The sequence below is a fragment of the Abramis brama genome (genome assembly GCF_963993115.1).
Source record: "Abramis brama genome assembly, chromosome: 12".
NCBI lineage: Eukaryota > Metazoa > Chordata > Actinopteri > Cypriniformes > Leuciscidae > Abramis > Abramis brama.
The window spans coordinates 35402305-35419478 of record NC_139974.1 but is presented as its reverse complement, the minus strand read 5'-3'; the positions used below and the strand labels follow the sequence as shown (position 1 = coordinate 35419478).

At 38.2% G+C, this 17174-nt stretch overlaps 1 protein-coding gene across 1 annotated transcript in view; it reads left to right on the top strand.

Moving 5' to 3' along the window:
- adgrb2 (adhesion G protein-coupled receptor B2) overlaps positions 1 to 17174 on the top strand; it is a 295002-nt gene that overhangs the window by 59885 nt on the left and 217943 nt on the right. The window contains exon 2 of the mRNA XM_084131293.1: positions 12924 to 13752. Coding sequence (XP_083987419.1) covers positions 12939 to 13752 — 814 coding nt within the window. The 5' untranslated portion in view covers positions 12924 to 12938. The remainder of the gene's footprint in view (positions 1 to 12923; positions 13753 to 17174) is intronic.

Below are 17174 nucleotides of genomic sequence, written 5' to 3'. Positions count from 1 at the left end.
CAGTTGCCAAGCAACAACTTACTGCATTAATATGGGGAAAAGTAGGAACTATCCATTTTATAACAGTATTTGCTTCCTCCTTTATTAAATATGTTATAGTGTTACATAATGTGAAGCTGTTTTGCACTTATGCAGTATTTATTTGTGAATAACTTTATCTTTTGGTTTGCATCCATCAAGCAGTGTCGCTAAGTAAAACTAAAACTGAAAACATTAAAAAGAGTTTTCATTAACTGAAATAAAGCTAGAACAACATGTAAATATTAGATGAAAAACTTGAATAAAAAAAAATGCCTTGGAAACTAACTGAAATAAAATAAGTTTAGGTTGAAGTTCTAAAAAAAATATAAAAAAAAATATAAAAAAAAATAAAAAAATAAATAAATAAATAAATAAATAAAATAAAATAAAAAATAAAGCTACATAGAAATGTGTGTGTGTGTGTGTGTGTGTGCGTGTGTGTGTGTGTGTGTGTGTGTGTGTATAATAATTGTATACATTATAAATGTATAAATATTTCTTATGAATGTAAAAAATATAGAATTTTTTAATAATGTACATAAAATATATAATAAATCATTTTTTCACTGTGATATAAAATAACTACTTTCATAACAGTTTGGTCATACTGATGACTCATTCTGATGCTCGTCCTTGTGTAAAACTGTAGTTTCATGGTGTCTCTGCGTTCCTAAATGAAGAAGAAAACCTTGTTCCTATTTTTCCAGTGTCCTGCCGCACGAACAGGGCACCACGCATCAATAATTTATGAAAAGGTTGAGGGTTGGCGCGCTGTGACTGCTGTTTGAGCTCCCGCTGTCTTGCAGAGAAATCACACACAACATGTCACTGGTTTGTTCTCTCAAATAAACATCACTCTCAAAGCTTATGAATTTATCACGATGCCCCAAAGGCAAGGAAATGTACCTTTTAGCAAACACCACACAATGGCCATGCACACACAGACAAGGCCTTAACAAGAAGAATGTGACTAGATTGCTTATTGTGAAGGAAAATATATTTTATCTTAGGGCCGTGGTTATATAATCATGTATCGATATGTATCGCGATTCCTTCAATTGTTATTTGTGTGCATTCATATCACAGCCACTTTTCCATGAAGCTCCTGGCTGGATAAAATGAAGCAAACCACACGAGAGACTTCACAGATTCAGACACACTGATTTTTCAATCGCAGTCCAGTTACGATATCATGATGGATCACAAGTTGCTGAATCACAATACATTTAATTAATTTAATTGAATATACTTTATTGTCCTATTTCAGGGTAATTTGTCTTGAACTTAACATGGCCAGAACACAACTTTGGACTTGCATAACAAAATACATACCAACAGAGAGAGTTGCAAGCAACACATACATATATTAAAAACCTACAGTATACCAATCTAAATCTCAGATTTCAATTATCTATTCAATAATTGTGTTGGCACAAAATAGTTTTTGTAAATCCTAAATCGTCTCCCTGAGCATAGCATGTTAAAATTCGCATTTAAAATGTGTCATCAACAAATTTTTCCCCCCATACAACTCAAGTATAAGTCGTTTCTTCTCCCACTCTATAATTTTTTGAGCAGTATTTATTAGTCATGCAAGTTTCGATTTTGATTGTACAGTCAGGTGTCCATGCTGTAATACCGTATATTATCAAACTCTCAAAAACAGACTGATAAAACAGAAACAAAATCTTCTGGTTTACCCCAAATACTTCTAACCTTCACAAAAAAAGTGAAGACTCTTGCAGTCTAGAACTCAGACTGTTGATGTGAGAAGACCAACGTAATTTTTTTTATACATAAACACCCACATATTTAAACGAATATGTATCATAATTTGTACGTTATGCTTGTGTAGTTGGCGATACTTAGCCCTACTCAGATCATTGTCATGTTACTTTGCAGCTTGTTTTTATCGGTCACCAGAATCCTTTAAAGTCATGTGTGAATAATGTTTCATTGAAGCTGCTCTCTGTGTCTCTGTGTAGAGCATTTGTTCTGTGTTCAGGAATGCTCTTTAAGGGTCTCTGGAGAAACCTGTTGGGCGAAAACAACTGCAAAAAGCCCTCAAAAGCCCTCAAACTCAACTGATATAAAACTCGCAGTGATGTTGCCATGGTTACTACTTCTCTCATGTCTAATTTTATATTTTTCCCATCTTGCTCCATTTATTTATTTATTTAACTTCGCCTTTCCCTCACTTGTTACTGTAAATGCTGTCTGGAAAGTTTGTTTGCTTTTTGTTTGAAGATGTCTTATTTTTCTCGAGTACGCTGTATTGCATTGAGTGGAAAAACATTGTCGGTGTGAATGTTTTATTTCTGTAATATAACATTTCCAAGTAAAAATGATATTCAAAGCAAAAAAGTAGGACAAGATTTGATTTTATCCATCGGGAATTGAGGGTTTGTGGAAAGTGTGCGCTGAAGTAGAGTCAGCCCTTGAACCCACCTAAGCTGGTTTGCTGGTCTTTGATGGTCTCCCAGGCTGGTAAGGCTGGTCTGTTAGATGGTTTTGGAGGAGTTTGGGGTCTGATTGTTAGGCTGGGAGAACATCAGAAAACCAGCGTTGATGGGCTTGGAGACCAGTTTAAACCATCTAAGACCAGCAAACCATCTTAAGCTGGAAACATAACTTGTTATTTTGAGAACTTGGGCATGCTTTCCTGTAGAGATGGCTCAAACAGTAGACCATCATGGGTTCAGTTCCGAGGGAATGCATGAACTGATTACTATTATTATTTTTTTAAATGTATACGCTCAATGCATAGACTGTAAAAAAAGGTGAAGTGTCTCCACTTCCTTCCACTGTAGTAAAATTAAGCCAAAATGTTCCAGAACTGGCTGTTGACATCTCATGCCAATGATGTCATTTGGACATTGTGTAATTTGATTTTTTAAGTTTGAGTCAAGTCCCATTCAATTACTTGGATAGGGCGGGGTTCATGACCTATACTGCAGCCAGCCACCAAAATTTTGACTTCATTTTATTAGGACGTGTGTGCCACACTTGGCCCAATGCGATGTAAGTCTCTTTGGGTTAGGCCTGTCACAATAACGATTATCTTGGTCAAAATAATTGGTTTTTAGCCAATCATACTAAAAATATGAGTGTATGGAGGTAGAGAGAGAGAGAGTTTGAATCCATAACTGGAATAAAGCATTAAAAAGGGAGAAAAACAAGCATGAAACACTCACAATAAAATGATAAACATGCATTCAAGAACTTTTTTAATTTTATATGACTTTAAGTATGAACTTTTTTTTGTGTCACTGTTAACGTTTATCTACTGCCATCCTTAAGAGAGATCACAGGAAGCTTATCGTCCTGATAACTTCCTGCCGTGTTGCAGGCCATCGATCGGTAATCAGCCAGTCTCAATCAATTCAGCACAATGTGGATATTCATATCAGAAGATGCCACACGGCGCAGCAAGATAATACATCACCCACATGCCATTTTCAGCCGATTTTGTATGATGCATCATGATAATTCCATTGAAGTGGTGTCTTTTTCTCTCCTGTCATTTAGGCGGCAATTGGTGACCTTCAAGGCTTAATGCGTACCCTGTCTTTCCCACCGTTGTAATTGCCTCAATATCTCCTTTGTCCCTGGAAAATTAAACCCTGTTCTTTCTGCTTTTGCTGCTTATTAGCCCCCTGCAGTGTGGATGAATAAATCAATGACTAAAGCAGGGCAGGTCTAATGGGGAGTGTAAGCATGTCAATGAAAGAGAGGTTCGATGTTAGCCAGCCCCTGACCACGGGACGCTCTGCGAGAGGCCTTGGGGGTCTGAGTAAAATAGCCACTGCGCTGCATCCACTCCACAGAAAATGTAATTTAATCTTCCACCATGCGGTCCACATGACCTTGTTGACGAGAGAGAGGGCTGAGCTTCTCTCCTGGGGTCTTCTTCAGAGAGCTCATGTACTTGGACTCGGGATCCGGGGTGGACATCGAGGGCTTATCCTAGAGTCACGATGGGGAGGGTGCGGGATTTCTAGTATCTAGTGCACTTTAGAACTATTAATAGACAATTGGCCAATAGTATTTGTGTTTTTTGAATGTTACATTTCATGTTGTGTGTAATATAGCTGTGTGTGAATGTAAAAAGTCTAAAGACCAATACAGTTATTGTCTCCCAAAAGACTCATTTTCCGTAACATATCAATTTAACAATGTAATAAATGTGTATATTGGTCTTCATTGACTGCCTGCGAACAATTTCTGTTTCTATTTTATTACACTGTAGTTGTAGAAAGTTGCTGTTTTCTGCACTGCAAAAGCAAATTATCTTTGTATACACTTCCAAAGGATGAGGATGTGAAGACTCAGGTTAATATTACCATAGTGATACCACAGCATAAACTTTAGTTGTGTTTGGAGTGGATGATTTGATCCATCAGTGGAAGCATGAAATGGGTTTAGATATGTGTTTGTAGTTAAGTGTAATGTATTCGAATTTTCAATACTTTGTGTGTTCGCATCATGTAGCTTTGTACTCCTCTGATAGTAGCAAATGATGATGAACATGATTGATGATATTTGTGAAAATAATGTGTATCTATTTTTGCTAGTCTCAATAAAATGACTTCATTTCATTGGCAATGAGATGACGCTGATGCTGAGAAAAAAAAAAAAAAAAACAGAGCTATCTACTACTGGAGTTATGGGGCATCGTGGCCTGAGAGACAGTTGGTATCTCTCATTCCTAATCCCATCCCCGAGCGGTATACACAGAACCTGATGAAACAGAAACGAGGGTCAGGTCTCTCACTAGGTATCCTGGTTAGTGAAGCAGAACATTCAGTTTTTCTGCACAGTGTCTCAAAGCTGAGGGCTTTCACGCTTAGGGCTGCTGAAATGGGTCAGGGTTTTACTAGGCCAGCCGATCGACACTGACCCTGACACTTTAGGTGAAGACAGACCTCCTAGCTGATGTATTTGATCTTTAAACTCTAACTCCTTCATACATTTAGAATGCATTAGTTCGGATTACTGAGACTGAGGAATAAGTGCTGGGAAAGACTTGCTTGACTCTGTGGGTTGTTGGTTTATGCTCTGGGCTAATAATGTGAACATGTTGGGGTCAATCTGTGGTATGGCATTCTGTGAACTGGAAGGTTGATTCACAAAACCTAATGCTAATTTGCAAGGCATTTAGTCTCACAGAGCCATGCTTATGATTATTGACATAGACTCTGGTCTGGACTGTAGCTGAATCTGCCTTCAGGGGCTGTTTAGCTGATTTCTAAAATAATTGTTTTTGTTTTTTAAACGTAATGTTTAGTGGTGGGTAAATCTGAAACTAACTGAACAAAAACTTTCAGCTCAAATAATCGTGCAGCACTCTGTTAAAATTAGAATGTCATACACTAAATATATTGGTTGAAAATGCTTAGATGTGTTCAGGCAAGTTGTAAGAAGATGCTTTCCTGTTGCTGAAAAAGTAAAGGATGGCACTAGAAGTGCCAAGGCCATGGGTTCAATTCCCAGAGAATGCATAAACTGAAAATTGAAAATCGCAATATACTGTATATATAAATGTATGTATATGTATGCTAAGTGCTTGAATGTCATGATTGTGAATTATAAATTGGCCTGAAAATGAGAATAGGAGTGAGAATACTGTTTTCCAGTGTGGTTCCCATTGATTTACTGTAGAGTGATTGCAGAATAGTTAATAGTGAATTCAATTGCAGTCCCTATTGATAATGCAATATATTAGTATGTTAAATGTGAAATCTTCACATTTAGGACTTTCGAGTCCAGTAGAAGAACTCTAGAACACCCGATCAATGCTGTTATTTAAAGAGAAATTTAGTCATTTAGTACTTAATACAACCAAAAAAAAAATATTCACACTCTCCAACACACATCCTCCTTTTCCTGATGGGAAATCACCAAACATCTGGTATTTTCTCTTCACCTCTCCAAAGTCCACTATACTCAAGTACATTTTGCCCTTCAAACCTCATATGGAGTCTTGCTTAGACTCTTGGACATCATATCCAGAGGCAACATATGTGCCCTTAACCTGACCTTGCTATTCTTGCATATTCAGCCTGCTCTCCTGCATCTGAAAGGTCATTATAGCGTTGCATTAGCTTGCTGTAGGAGCCACTACAGGGCCTTTGATACCCTCCGAACAGCCAGGGGACCCCAAGGTTGCCTGAGAATCCTTGTATCCATCAATCAAATGCTCAGATGGATCTTGAGCACGCACACTGAAGAAGGATCTACAAATGTCAAGGTGCTGCTTCCATCTGTTATGAAACATGGCTTGTTCAGCCGGAAAACTATGTAATTGTTTGTGAGGGTGTGTGTCAGTGTATGATTTTACACCCTGGGGATGTGGTCTCAAGGAGCTGGCCTACCTGACCTGAACACAAAACTACAAAGCTTTGCTTTTGTGGCAAGAGCAGCTTTGAAGTCATTTAACAATGTTCAAGCCGACCACAAGTATGAGTAATTTCACAAGATGAGTAATTGACTAAAAATATTTAGCAAGCCATTCTGGACTTTTCATGTTCTTCTTTATCTTCACACTGCATTTGTTACTATTCTGGCTTTTTAAATGTGAATAAGTTAAGTGAGAGGTCAAGATGAACTTTTGGACCACTAGCATCAGCAAATTAAAATGTACAAAAATAATGTTTTTTTGTTTTGTTTTGATTTTTTTTAACCATTTTCTCAGAATTATGTCATTGGTTGGATATACTGATAGCCCCACCCCCAAAGCCACGCCATTGGCTGATTCAGTGTTGCTATGTCAGGCTGGTCGAGCAGATCAAACAAAAGAAGGCACATTTTTGGATGCACCACAGTATTTACTTTTCTTGCTTACAGTAGTCTCTTCATATTAAAGACCTATGGAAATCAAAATGAGAGTTTTGTGGCTTTAGTCCATGTCTATTAGCTTTGAGGTAATCTGTATGCTAGTGTGCTCCTAAACGTTGGCTTTTAACAAATATACAATTCAGTTTTAGCAGATGTGTGCATTTTAAAGCCTTTGACTTCCAGGAAAATGGAACAAAATATTGATGACTCATTCTGCACTATAGAGATTTTTATCCAATAAAAAATATCTCTTGAATGTGAATGCCCCACCCCTTGCAACCATCCAGCAAGTAACAAATCATGGCTGTGATGTAACTAAAGTCCATTGGCTACTTTAAATAGGACATGCTTTTAAATATGTCACACCCAAAGTTTGTGTTTTTTAAGCAGAGAAAAAAAATGATAAAGTTGACAAAAATCAAAGTGATCCCTACATCTCGAAAGATCCCTATGGGCCCTATTTTAATGATCTAAGCACATGGTATAAAGCGCACGGCGCAAGTTCACTTAGGGCATGTCAGAATCCACTTTTGCTAGTTTAACGATGGGAAAAATGGTCGGCGCGCTAAGCGCATGGTCTAAAAGGGTTGTCCCTATTCTCATAATGAGTAATGGGTGTGTTTTGGGATTTACGTGCGTTAAACAAATCAGAGTCTCATCTCCCATTCCCTTTAAATGCCAGTTGCACTTGCGCCATGGCAGATTTGCTATTTACATGATGGAATTTGATAGTGGAAAGAACGAACGCGTCTCCAGAGTGCAAACGGATCTGCTCGTGTGAAAAGTGTGCAAGCAGACCATCTACGGGACAAGCCGGATTTCACCATATCTTTATGTACACAATAATAATCTTTTACATTGTAATCCTTTTATTTTTAATATCTGGCATGTTTGTGTGCTGCTGTGCGTCCCTGTGTGTTTAATAAGCAGAGTGTACGCGCGTTGTGGACCCGCCTATAGGCGCACATTACCGGTACTAACGCTCTTTAAACAACAAAAAAATAAATATTGTGCCATTGACCTTAGACCAGGTTTCAGTTGGTCAATGGCACAGTCTATTTCTGTTGCCTCAAAATAGCAACGCGCCAACAATGTGCCAGAACACACCTCGTTTTCAGACCAGAACGCCCATGGGCGCACAAATGGGCGCAAATGCATTTGCTATTTAAACAAATTGAAAATGATAACTGCATCAGACTGAAACTAGCAAAAAACACTTGTGTCGCACTTGGCGCTGCATTGCGCCGGGTGTAAGATAGGGCCCCATGTCTGCACTGTATTTCATTACTGTTTCAGTTTCATCTCAGAACCTATTATTTCCAGACATGCTCCTTACACAGTGTTTGCCTGACCTTCTATGTCTTTCCCACCTTCTTTCAAGCTTCTGTTCTCAGAGGCGGTTTAGTGTTCGATTTCTTTGTGCTAGTGAGGGATGCTCTTCTGTTTTTACTGACAGCTGCTCACTGGTGTACTTAATGAACAAATAATATTCAAAAAGTAAGTATTCTTTTATACAAGTAATCGAGTACATGAAAATGTATCAAGGTGGTATAGTCATCACAGGAATAAAGTACACATATATGTTTGATAAATGGTGGCCGTGTTCATATTGACCTTTTTGCTTTGACAGTTCTCATTCATGTTTGTCAGTGACCTGTATACATGATAAGTTTAAACAAACAGCTGCCTTAAAAAGAGCTGAATGAATTATATTAGTGCTATTTCCCAATGCATGGACACATGACGCTGTACATATGTGTTTGTATGTGTACATTATTTATACATTGTGTAATGTACATTTATGCATTTATCCTACATTAATCCTCCAGGGCTTTTGGGCCTCTTGAATTGTTCTCACATTTCTCAGCATTAAAGTTGGCGCTGGTGCAAAACTAATGTCCTAACACAGCTATGTTGTGACATAACCCCTCAAGTTTTGCCTATAATGAATAATATCCACCAATATCAATTAAGTGTTATTTTGCCATCTCTGGTTCTCTTGGATTTTTTTTAAGGTGCTGTTGGCACTGAATGAATGAACAGTGTTGTTTTATGTTCAACAAACACATGCATTTTGGTGTGACAGTTTTGACTCCAATCAGAAATGTATCCAATCCAGGACCACATACACTATGAAAGTAAAGCAAATCGGATTTGAAAGGATTTGTTCATATGATTCAGGGAGGGGAACACAATCAGATTAGTGTCACATGTATACAAACATTCAGATATGGTCTGTCTGCTCCCTGCAGTTTAAAATAGCCGGTGGCAAAAAAATAAATAAATAATAATAATCTCACAAAATAAATCAATAACTAAATAAGCAAACGCATGATCTGATAAGCATTTTCCAAAAATATGAGACACGAGAGAAGCGATAAGCACTTGTGAAATGGAGTGCGACTCGTTTCTTTGTGCCAATTCATCTATTTATTTATTTCTTGGTAGAATAATTTGTTTGTGCCATTTTGTTCATGTAAACCCTTTATTCCAGCCATCTCGTAATAAGCTTGAGTCAGGAAACTCTTGTCATATGAAAGATGTATCCACTTTAAACTCTCATGTTTTCATCTGCCTTGTCTAAAGGCTCCTCTCCAGAGCCAATTCGTAGCTCCATTTAACTCGCTTCACTGCTGGTGACTGATTCCAGCACACCTCATACACTGAGATAATGTGCTTTTGGGATGCATCGGAATATTCATAACATCCCAACAGATGCTTGACTAGACAAATGCGTTTTATCTTTATATATTCAACTTTTGATGCTCTATCAAAGGTAAACTCGAAATAAGCATGAAAGGCTGCGTCCTCAGCAAAATGTGTCAAAGACATGATAAAGAAAAGGAAAAATGCTCTCATTTAAAAAGGAAAAATCTCTTTTAAAACACATATACCAAGTCCTTAGATATATATTCTTGGCATTGATGTTCGTTTCATAAGGTTCAATGTTTTAATGATCGTATAAGTGTCAAGTTATGTTAATCGTTACATACAAGCAATCACATCATTACCACATGACACAAGCTGATTGAGCTCTGCTGATCCTGAAGCCAATGAGATTGCTTGAACATCATTTAAATAGTCTGGTTCAGTGTTTGCTGTAGGCCAGTCCTGAAGTGCTCTTTCACAGTTCCTCTGAAACCCTCCTCCTCCCCCAGCTCCACCTGCCTAGATCAGCTAGATTTATGTATGTATATTTATGCAGCTGCATATCTTACATACTTACAGCAGTATGGACTAGAGACTTATTTACCTTGACAAACAATCATGAGGATTTCTATGTGATGATATTGTTGTGGGTTTTAAACATGGATAAGCAGTGAAGTGGTTTTATTTAAATATTTTTTTGTCAAAGAAATAAATATTATGGCAAACTAGGTTTTTCTTTATGATGCTTTTAATGAGGCTTTTTTTGTCTTCATTGTGATATCAGGATCTTTGTATCACCTTGACATTTTTTACTTCATACCCAACACAATTATCAAAATGAATTTTAAAGGGGTGATGATTTTCCTTGAGCGTTTTACATATAAGAGGTCATCATACTATAAGAATATCCTGTAAGTTTCAGAACTGAAAACTTCCTTGTTAGTCCAAAAGCTTTTATTGACACCAGGCACAGCGAACGACCACCTCCGCAGAAGAAGATCAACGCCTACTTCAACACTGCCTGTTTAGCCCCGCCCACCGATTCGCACATTAAATGAAACTCATTATAATATGCAAAACTGTTATCCAGTCATAGCAGTGGGCGTTTACTTCCAAGTCTTCAATGCGGCACGCCCATAAAAACCGAGCGTTTCAGAGCTAGGCTCAAAACCAGGGTAGAAAATAGCCTAAATTTATTCATTTTTATGTTTTTGAATGTAAAAACCAAGTGAACATCATAAGTTGACCTCAGACAACAAATATATATATATATATATATATATATATATATATATATATATAAAGCCAGTTCATTACCCCTTTAACTCAACAATTAAAGACATAGTTTTCATAGAAGAGGTGTGTTCAAGTCATTCTATGTGTGAATTTGCATTCTTATGTATTTTGAATCAATAGATCAAAAATGATCAAACAGATGAAAAAAAAAAATGGGCAGCATGTGCCACATCCTGTTGAACAAAAACTCAAAGACATGTAAATGTCACAGTGGGAAACTAGCGATGCGTGCTTGTGTTTGTGTGTGTGTGTGCACGCACGCAAATGAAAGTGTGGGAGATTAGTTGAGAGGCTAAACCCTCCACAGAAGAGTCATCAGTCTTTTCGGTACATCCGTCAGGGATTTCAGACATCGGAGAAAAGTATGCGTGTCCGTTTTGTGTCTTTTTGAATAGGATTGCGACCTTCACAGAGAGAACACGCAGCCCTGAAATGATTTACAAGTCTGCTCTGAGTGGGAAGGAGGAGAGGAAGGGTGAGACAGAATGACAAAAAGGCAGAAAGGAGGGAAAAAATCAGAGATTTCCACCTATTGATCCAGGTGGGAGTGTACGGAAACCCGAAGGCCCTCCAAATGAAGCACGTCCCACCGCAGCCAACTGTATGCCAGTAATGTGACCCACTAACCACATGTAATTAAGACAAAGGGACCGGTGCCAGAGGGGTGGGCCGACTGAATGAGAAGTGAGCGGTGGCTCAGGAGAGGCTGAATTAGGGCTCGCAAACGCAGCTGAGGATAAAGGCTGGCGTGAGGAGCTCTGGCAGATGGGAATCAAGACCGAAGGGGCTGATTTATAGGAAAACTTTCCGCTTCATTAATGCTGTCAGAGAGCTTAAATGGCCCGATATGTGACACGACCGTTGCTCTTCATCTTGCTCTGTTTCTCCTATCTTGGTTTTTCTGTTGTCGTTCCATTTGTTTATGGCACTCTGCAGAGCAGATTAAAGAGGATTAGTGATGTAAATCTGTTAATGAATCTAATATTCAAATAACATAGTGTTGCCCTTCTTGCATTCTCTCTTTCAGAACTCTCTTTCTCTTTTGTTTTATCAACAGATACTGTTTCACATAAAGCAAATTATTGTAGTATTTAGGGCTGTGACGACTAATTGATAATAATCGATAATGAAAATAATCAACTTTACTTTGTGCATGGAGAATCCTCATCAGTTATCGGTGCACTTCCTCAAAATAAAGTAATGAACATATACAGTAATTGCATATGTATAGTATACATCTAAATATTTGCAAGTGTGGCCATGTTTATTTCACTAAATCCATCTACCATTGCTGGGAGATTTTCATTTTAGCACAAACAGCACATTTGTTCTGTTTACACTGTGTAAATAACATGCAATGCTATTTGCACTTAGTCTAAACAAGATGCCTTTATTTCTATTTTCTGTATATGGTGCAAACAGAATTTAACACTATTACAGTCATTGTAAATGCCAGTTTCTAAATGTAAATAGCCACTGCCTTTCATCAAAACCTGAAATAAGCAACATACTATAAGGAATGGCATTATATATATATATATATATATATATATATATATATATATATATATATATATATATATATAAACAGTTATTTAAAAATAAATAATAAAACATCTTAGTATAGTAAAATATATCTATCTATCTGTCTGCCTGGGTTATTTAATAATACTAATAATAATATGTTTATTTTATATAGTGCCTTTCTGCAAACTCAAGGTCGCTTTACAATATTACACAAATAAACATTACAACAGACAGAGAAACAATATGGATAAACTGAGATAGGTAACGTAATAAACTGAGGTAGATAACATAACATGCATAACAAGAATCAGATCATAAAATCAGGGGTCAGGGAAACGAGAAGCAAAAAGATATTTTAAGGTGGTTTTTGAAATCGTGTAATGCTTTGTATTTTATCACTTTACAATGTTACTTTTATAAACCATTCAAACCATTGTGCCAGAATTGTATAGCCTTAGACTATACAATATTCAAATAGTTTGAAGCCAAGTAATAGGCAACAATAAACTGATGATTTGATTTATTATGATATTTGACTGATTAATTGTTTGAACTTAAAGATCACTCATCTATACGTCTTTCTTCCCCCGCAGGACAAATGACATAGGATGAACACTGCTGGTCATCTCTGTCTGTCTGTGCTGTCATCCCTTTTTGCACTGGCCTGGGCTGTGGAGCCGCTGGGTCAGGCTGCCCCCTGCTCCTCTCTGGTGGCTGGGGTTTTATACGGCTCCTTTTCGCTCAGGGACCTCTTTCCCAGCCCGTCGGCTCTGGCATCCGGATGCTCCTGGACTGTGGAGAACCCTGACCCCACCAAGTACTCGCTCTATTTCCGCTTCAATCGCCATGCCGGCGCCTGTTTAGCTTTTTCCCCGCTGGTGTTGCCCCTGGACCACTACCTCTCAAACCAGACCTGTGGCCCGCCAGACCAGCCCACCTTCCCCTCGGACCCTGAGGCCGTTGAGCTCTGCATGGTCCCAGGACCCCACACCTTCCTGCAATTTGATAAGAACTTTGTGCAGCTGTGTTTGACCGCTCACCCCAGCAGAGACAGCGACAGCGAAGATGGGATGTCCGAGGGCCAGACCCCCTTGTCGGCGGAAACTCTGGACTTCCGGCTCGTAGAGGTTCTGCTCATTAATAATGAGAATTCGAGTCAGTTTACATGTGGAGTCCTGTGCCGATGGTTCGAGGAATGCTTGCACGTCGGCTCAGGCTGGGATGCCGAGAGCTGCAGTATTTCCCAGACGGGTTGCGTGTGTCCCAACACGGCCCCTCCGGTGTCCCTGCTGCCCACTGCACCCCACAACCACTCCTTAGACCCCAGCGCGAGCGTGTTGCAATCCCCACCCGACGACTGTTGTGTAACACAACTGCATTCAAAGAACGGCATCGCTATAGCACCGAGAGACGTCCGGCAAGGTAAGCCAGGCTTATTTTTGACCTGCTGCTGGCTGTTCCTTTTACAGCCCGTTTCATTAAAATCAATTAAGCTGCTTTACAAGCTATTTTGTTTGATTGGGTAACCATGGGCTCGTTTTGGATCACAAACAAAGTGTTTTACTTTCAGCTTGATTTGATTTAGAGAGCTCATTTTATATTTCAATTATTTGCCTCTAATTACAAAAGGCAAAGTAACTTTTGGAACTGCCTCCAATGAGGATAATTGTTTGTGATAAAATGGTAATCACTGACTCCCCTTGGCTGCACTGTTTGGTCCTGCTGATATAGGGTGAGGACCGGGGAGGCATGTGTGCTACTTTCTCTTACACTCTTTGTCCTTACTGGCTGTGACTCGATAAGTTTCTATAGTGACAAGTACTTTGTCAGTAGACACTGGCAAAATCATAGCCAGTCAGAACATTTTGGTGTTTATTATGCAAGGGATTCTGATTCTTGAATTTGATTGACTGAGCAGTTTTCCTTGAGTGCTGGCATTTTGTACAGCACTGGGACTGTTTGAATCAATCTGCTTGTCTGTATATTTTAGTAATGTCTCTTTTCTGCAATATATTGTTATATTGGTAGCCCAGTAGGTGGAGAGAAATTACTGTGTTTTACCGAGTCATTGAAATCACCAATTCATTTAAAACCTCTGATCCTTTCAGGGATGAACGATTCATTGAATCATTAAACTGAATAAAACTACTGTTGCTGAATTCGGAATTGCATGGGCTACTACCACACGATTCTCAGTATTTCTGGCATATAAAGGTAATGTAGAAGTAGTAAGAATAGTATGCTAGTATGTGGTTTGTTTATAAGTGAAGTCTTTATGAGTGACTCTTTGAATCAATTCATTATAAAAACACAGATTCATTCAGGAACGCCACAATGGTGTGTTGTTTGGTGGTTTGCGAGGGTTCAGGGTTTGTTTTGGATTATTTGTTGGAGAATGGACAAAGTAAGACATGTTGTGTCTATAATGTAGGTTAGGCTCCTCGATATTAACTTGTTTACTGAGCTCTTGTTTTAAAGCACAAATGTTCAGTAGGCTATGTATTCAGTAGGTATATTAACATAGTATCACGCCAGGTGGCCACATATACATTTGCATATATATCGCAAATCTGTCACTTGTCACTTTTGCTGGTGTCGTCTTGTGTTTTTGATATGTGACGCATTATTAGCTTCGGATTTGTGGGTGAGGATTGAAGTAGAGGACCGTTAATTGCAGGGAGTATAAAACAGACAGGTTATCTGACCCATGCAGGCGATCAACGTCATTCATAGACTTCATTGTCAAAATGTTGCATATAGACACATTCTTTCTGTTTGTGTGTTCCGATTGAGAGAAATAGAGATGGAGAGTGTGTATTGGTGCCTAAAAAGAAGCTACTAGAATGGGAAAGTGAGAATGAAAGGACGTGTATGAGCGTGCGTGCTTCAGTCAGGCTTTTCCTGGCTCGCTCTAGTGCCTCTCAGCTAAAGCCACACTGAGTTCTCTCCTCCCTTGAGTCAGCATGCTGATTGGCTGTGCCAGACAGAAGGACACTGCCAATGTGCCTGTCATAGAGATGCAGGCTTCTCCTGTGCCCGCATTAAACAGCCTTCTCCTCAAAGCTGACATTACTGACACCAGCCAATTTCAAGCATGGAGAGTTCTTCTCTGGAAAGATGTTGACAGTATTTTTAGGTGAATATTGGGATATTTTTTTACCATAATTAGGCCACCCTGGAATAGAGGATATGTAGCTTCCTGCACATGTTATTTCAAATGATTCAAAATCATAAAAAATAAAATAAATGCAGAATATCAGAGCACACAGGCATATACAGTACGTCTCCTAACTACTAAATAATGTAATCATATATACACGTATAATAATTAGATCCACTAGGATTCTGCATGTTTGTTAATTTTTTTTTTTTTTTTGTAAAGGGAAATCTATGGAAGCTTGTTTCCGCCATGGAATAAATTAGGACTCGCAATTGTGAGTTTATATCTCAGAATTCTGAGAAAAAAGTCTTTGTGAAAAAGAATTGTGACATAAACTCGAAATAAAGTTTGAATTGCAAGATATAAACTTGCAAAAGTCATAATTGTGAGATAAAGTCACAAATTTATTTTTCTTTTTTATTCCGTGGCGGAAACAAGCTTCCGTGTAAATATGCTGAAATCTGTGGAATAGAATGCATAAGTTTTCCCTCATTAAGGTTTCATATGTAATGAATTACTTTTGAAAATACGATTAAAATAATATATACTCACATGAAATCAACACATGAGATACTGTATGCGTGTCATATCTATCACCTAATAAAAGCTTTTTATTTTTACATGGAGCAGGTCTTTTCATGGTAGCCACCATATTGAAATCACATGACCACTGACCAGCCAAATACTCATTTTACTTTACCTTGATAACCCATGTAATGTTGAAAGAGTTACTAGAGCAAGTGTACCAAGAAGTGTACCAATATTATTGTTGTGAATATTCAAAAATATTCACATTTGCCTTTTATATAAACTATCTTTTTAAAACCGTTCCACTTCCACCATTCCAGAATCCACTTGTTTTATGTGTACAATTTTTTGAAAGACAAAATTGGGCCTTCATATGTTGAACTGCAATTAAATCATTTTGTTTAGATTGGAGATGAAAACCCACCACAGACAAAATTTGTTTTGGTGAACTGTCACCATCCCTTGGTGTGCAAATTATTTAATTACAGGCATGTTATCCGAAAGCTAATAAGGACTAATTATTTAATTGTCTTCAGGCTTAGGTATTTCTAGCTCATCTCTAGATCAGAGAAGACAATCCCTATGCTCAAAGCCCATGTGAACATTCTTTCTAGCTTCTTTCTCCTGTGTGTAGGCCTAAATAAGTGCCGCAGCCTTGAAATGGGGTTGACAAAGGCGGATAAAATCCACACACTGTTACAGCATATCATATGTTTTTATGCTAGGGTTGTAGCTAATATAGGCTAATTGGTGTGGTTGTATGTGTGTGATGTTTATCTAGTTTCATGTAGACTGAAATATCAGCTTGCAGGCAGAAGCCAGATCGCCATGCTGCATTATCTAGAACGCTTGAGTTAATGTTGATATAATCACGCTTTGATTACAATCATTAATGTGTTGTTGTTTTTTTAAGCACCTTGTGCATTGTGCATTTCTGGAGGTCCCTGTCTGTTTCACATAAATAGTGAAAGTTGAATGTTTTCGGCTGTGTCTATGTTTTTAAACAGCATACATACAGTATCTGTAGTGAATGCCAACACTGACTTTAATTAATTCAATTGCAGGAGTTAATAGAAACATACTGGCATGTACAGAGGTGTTTGTAGGAGAAATTTAATAATGTCTGACAGCTCATTAGTGCTGTCTTTTCTCAGTG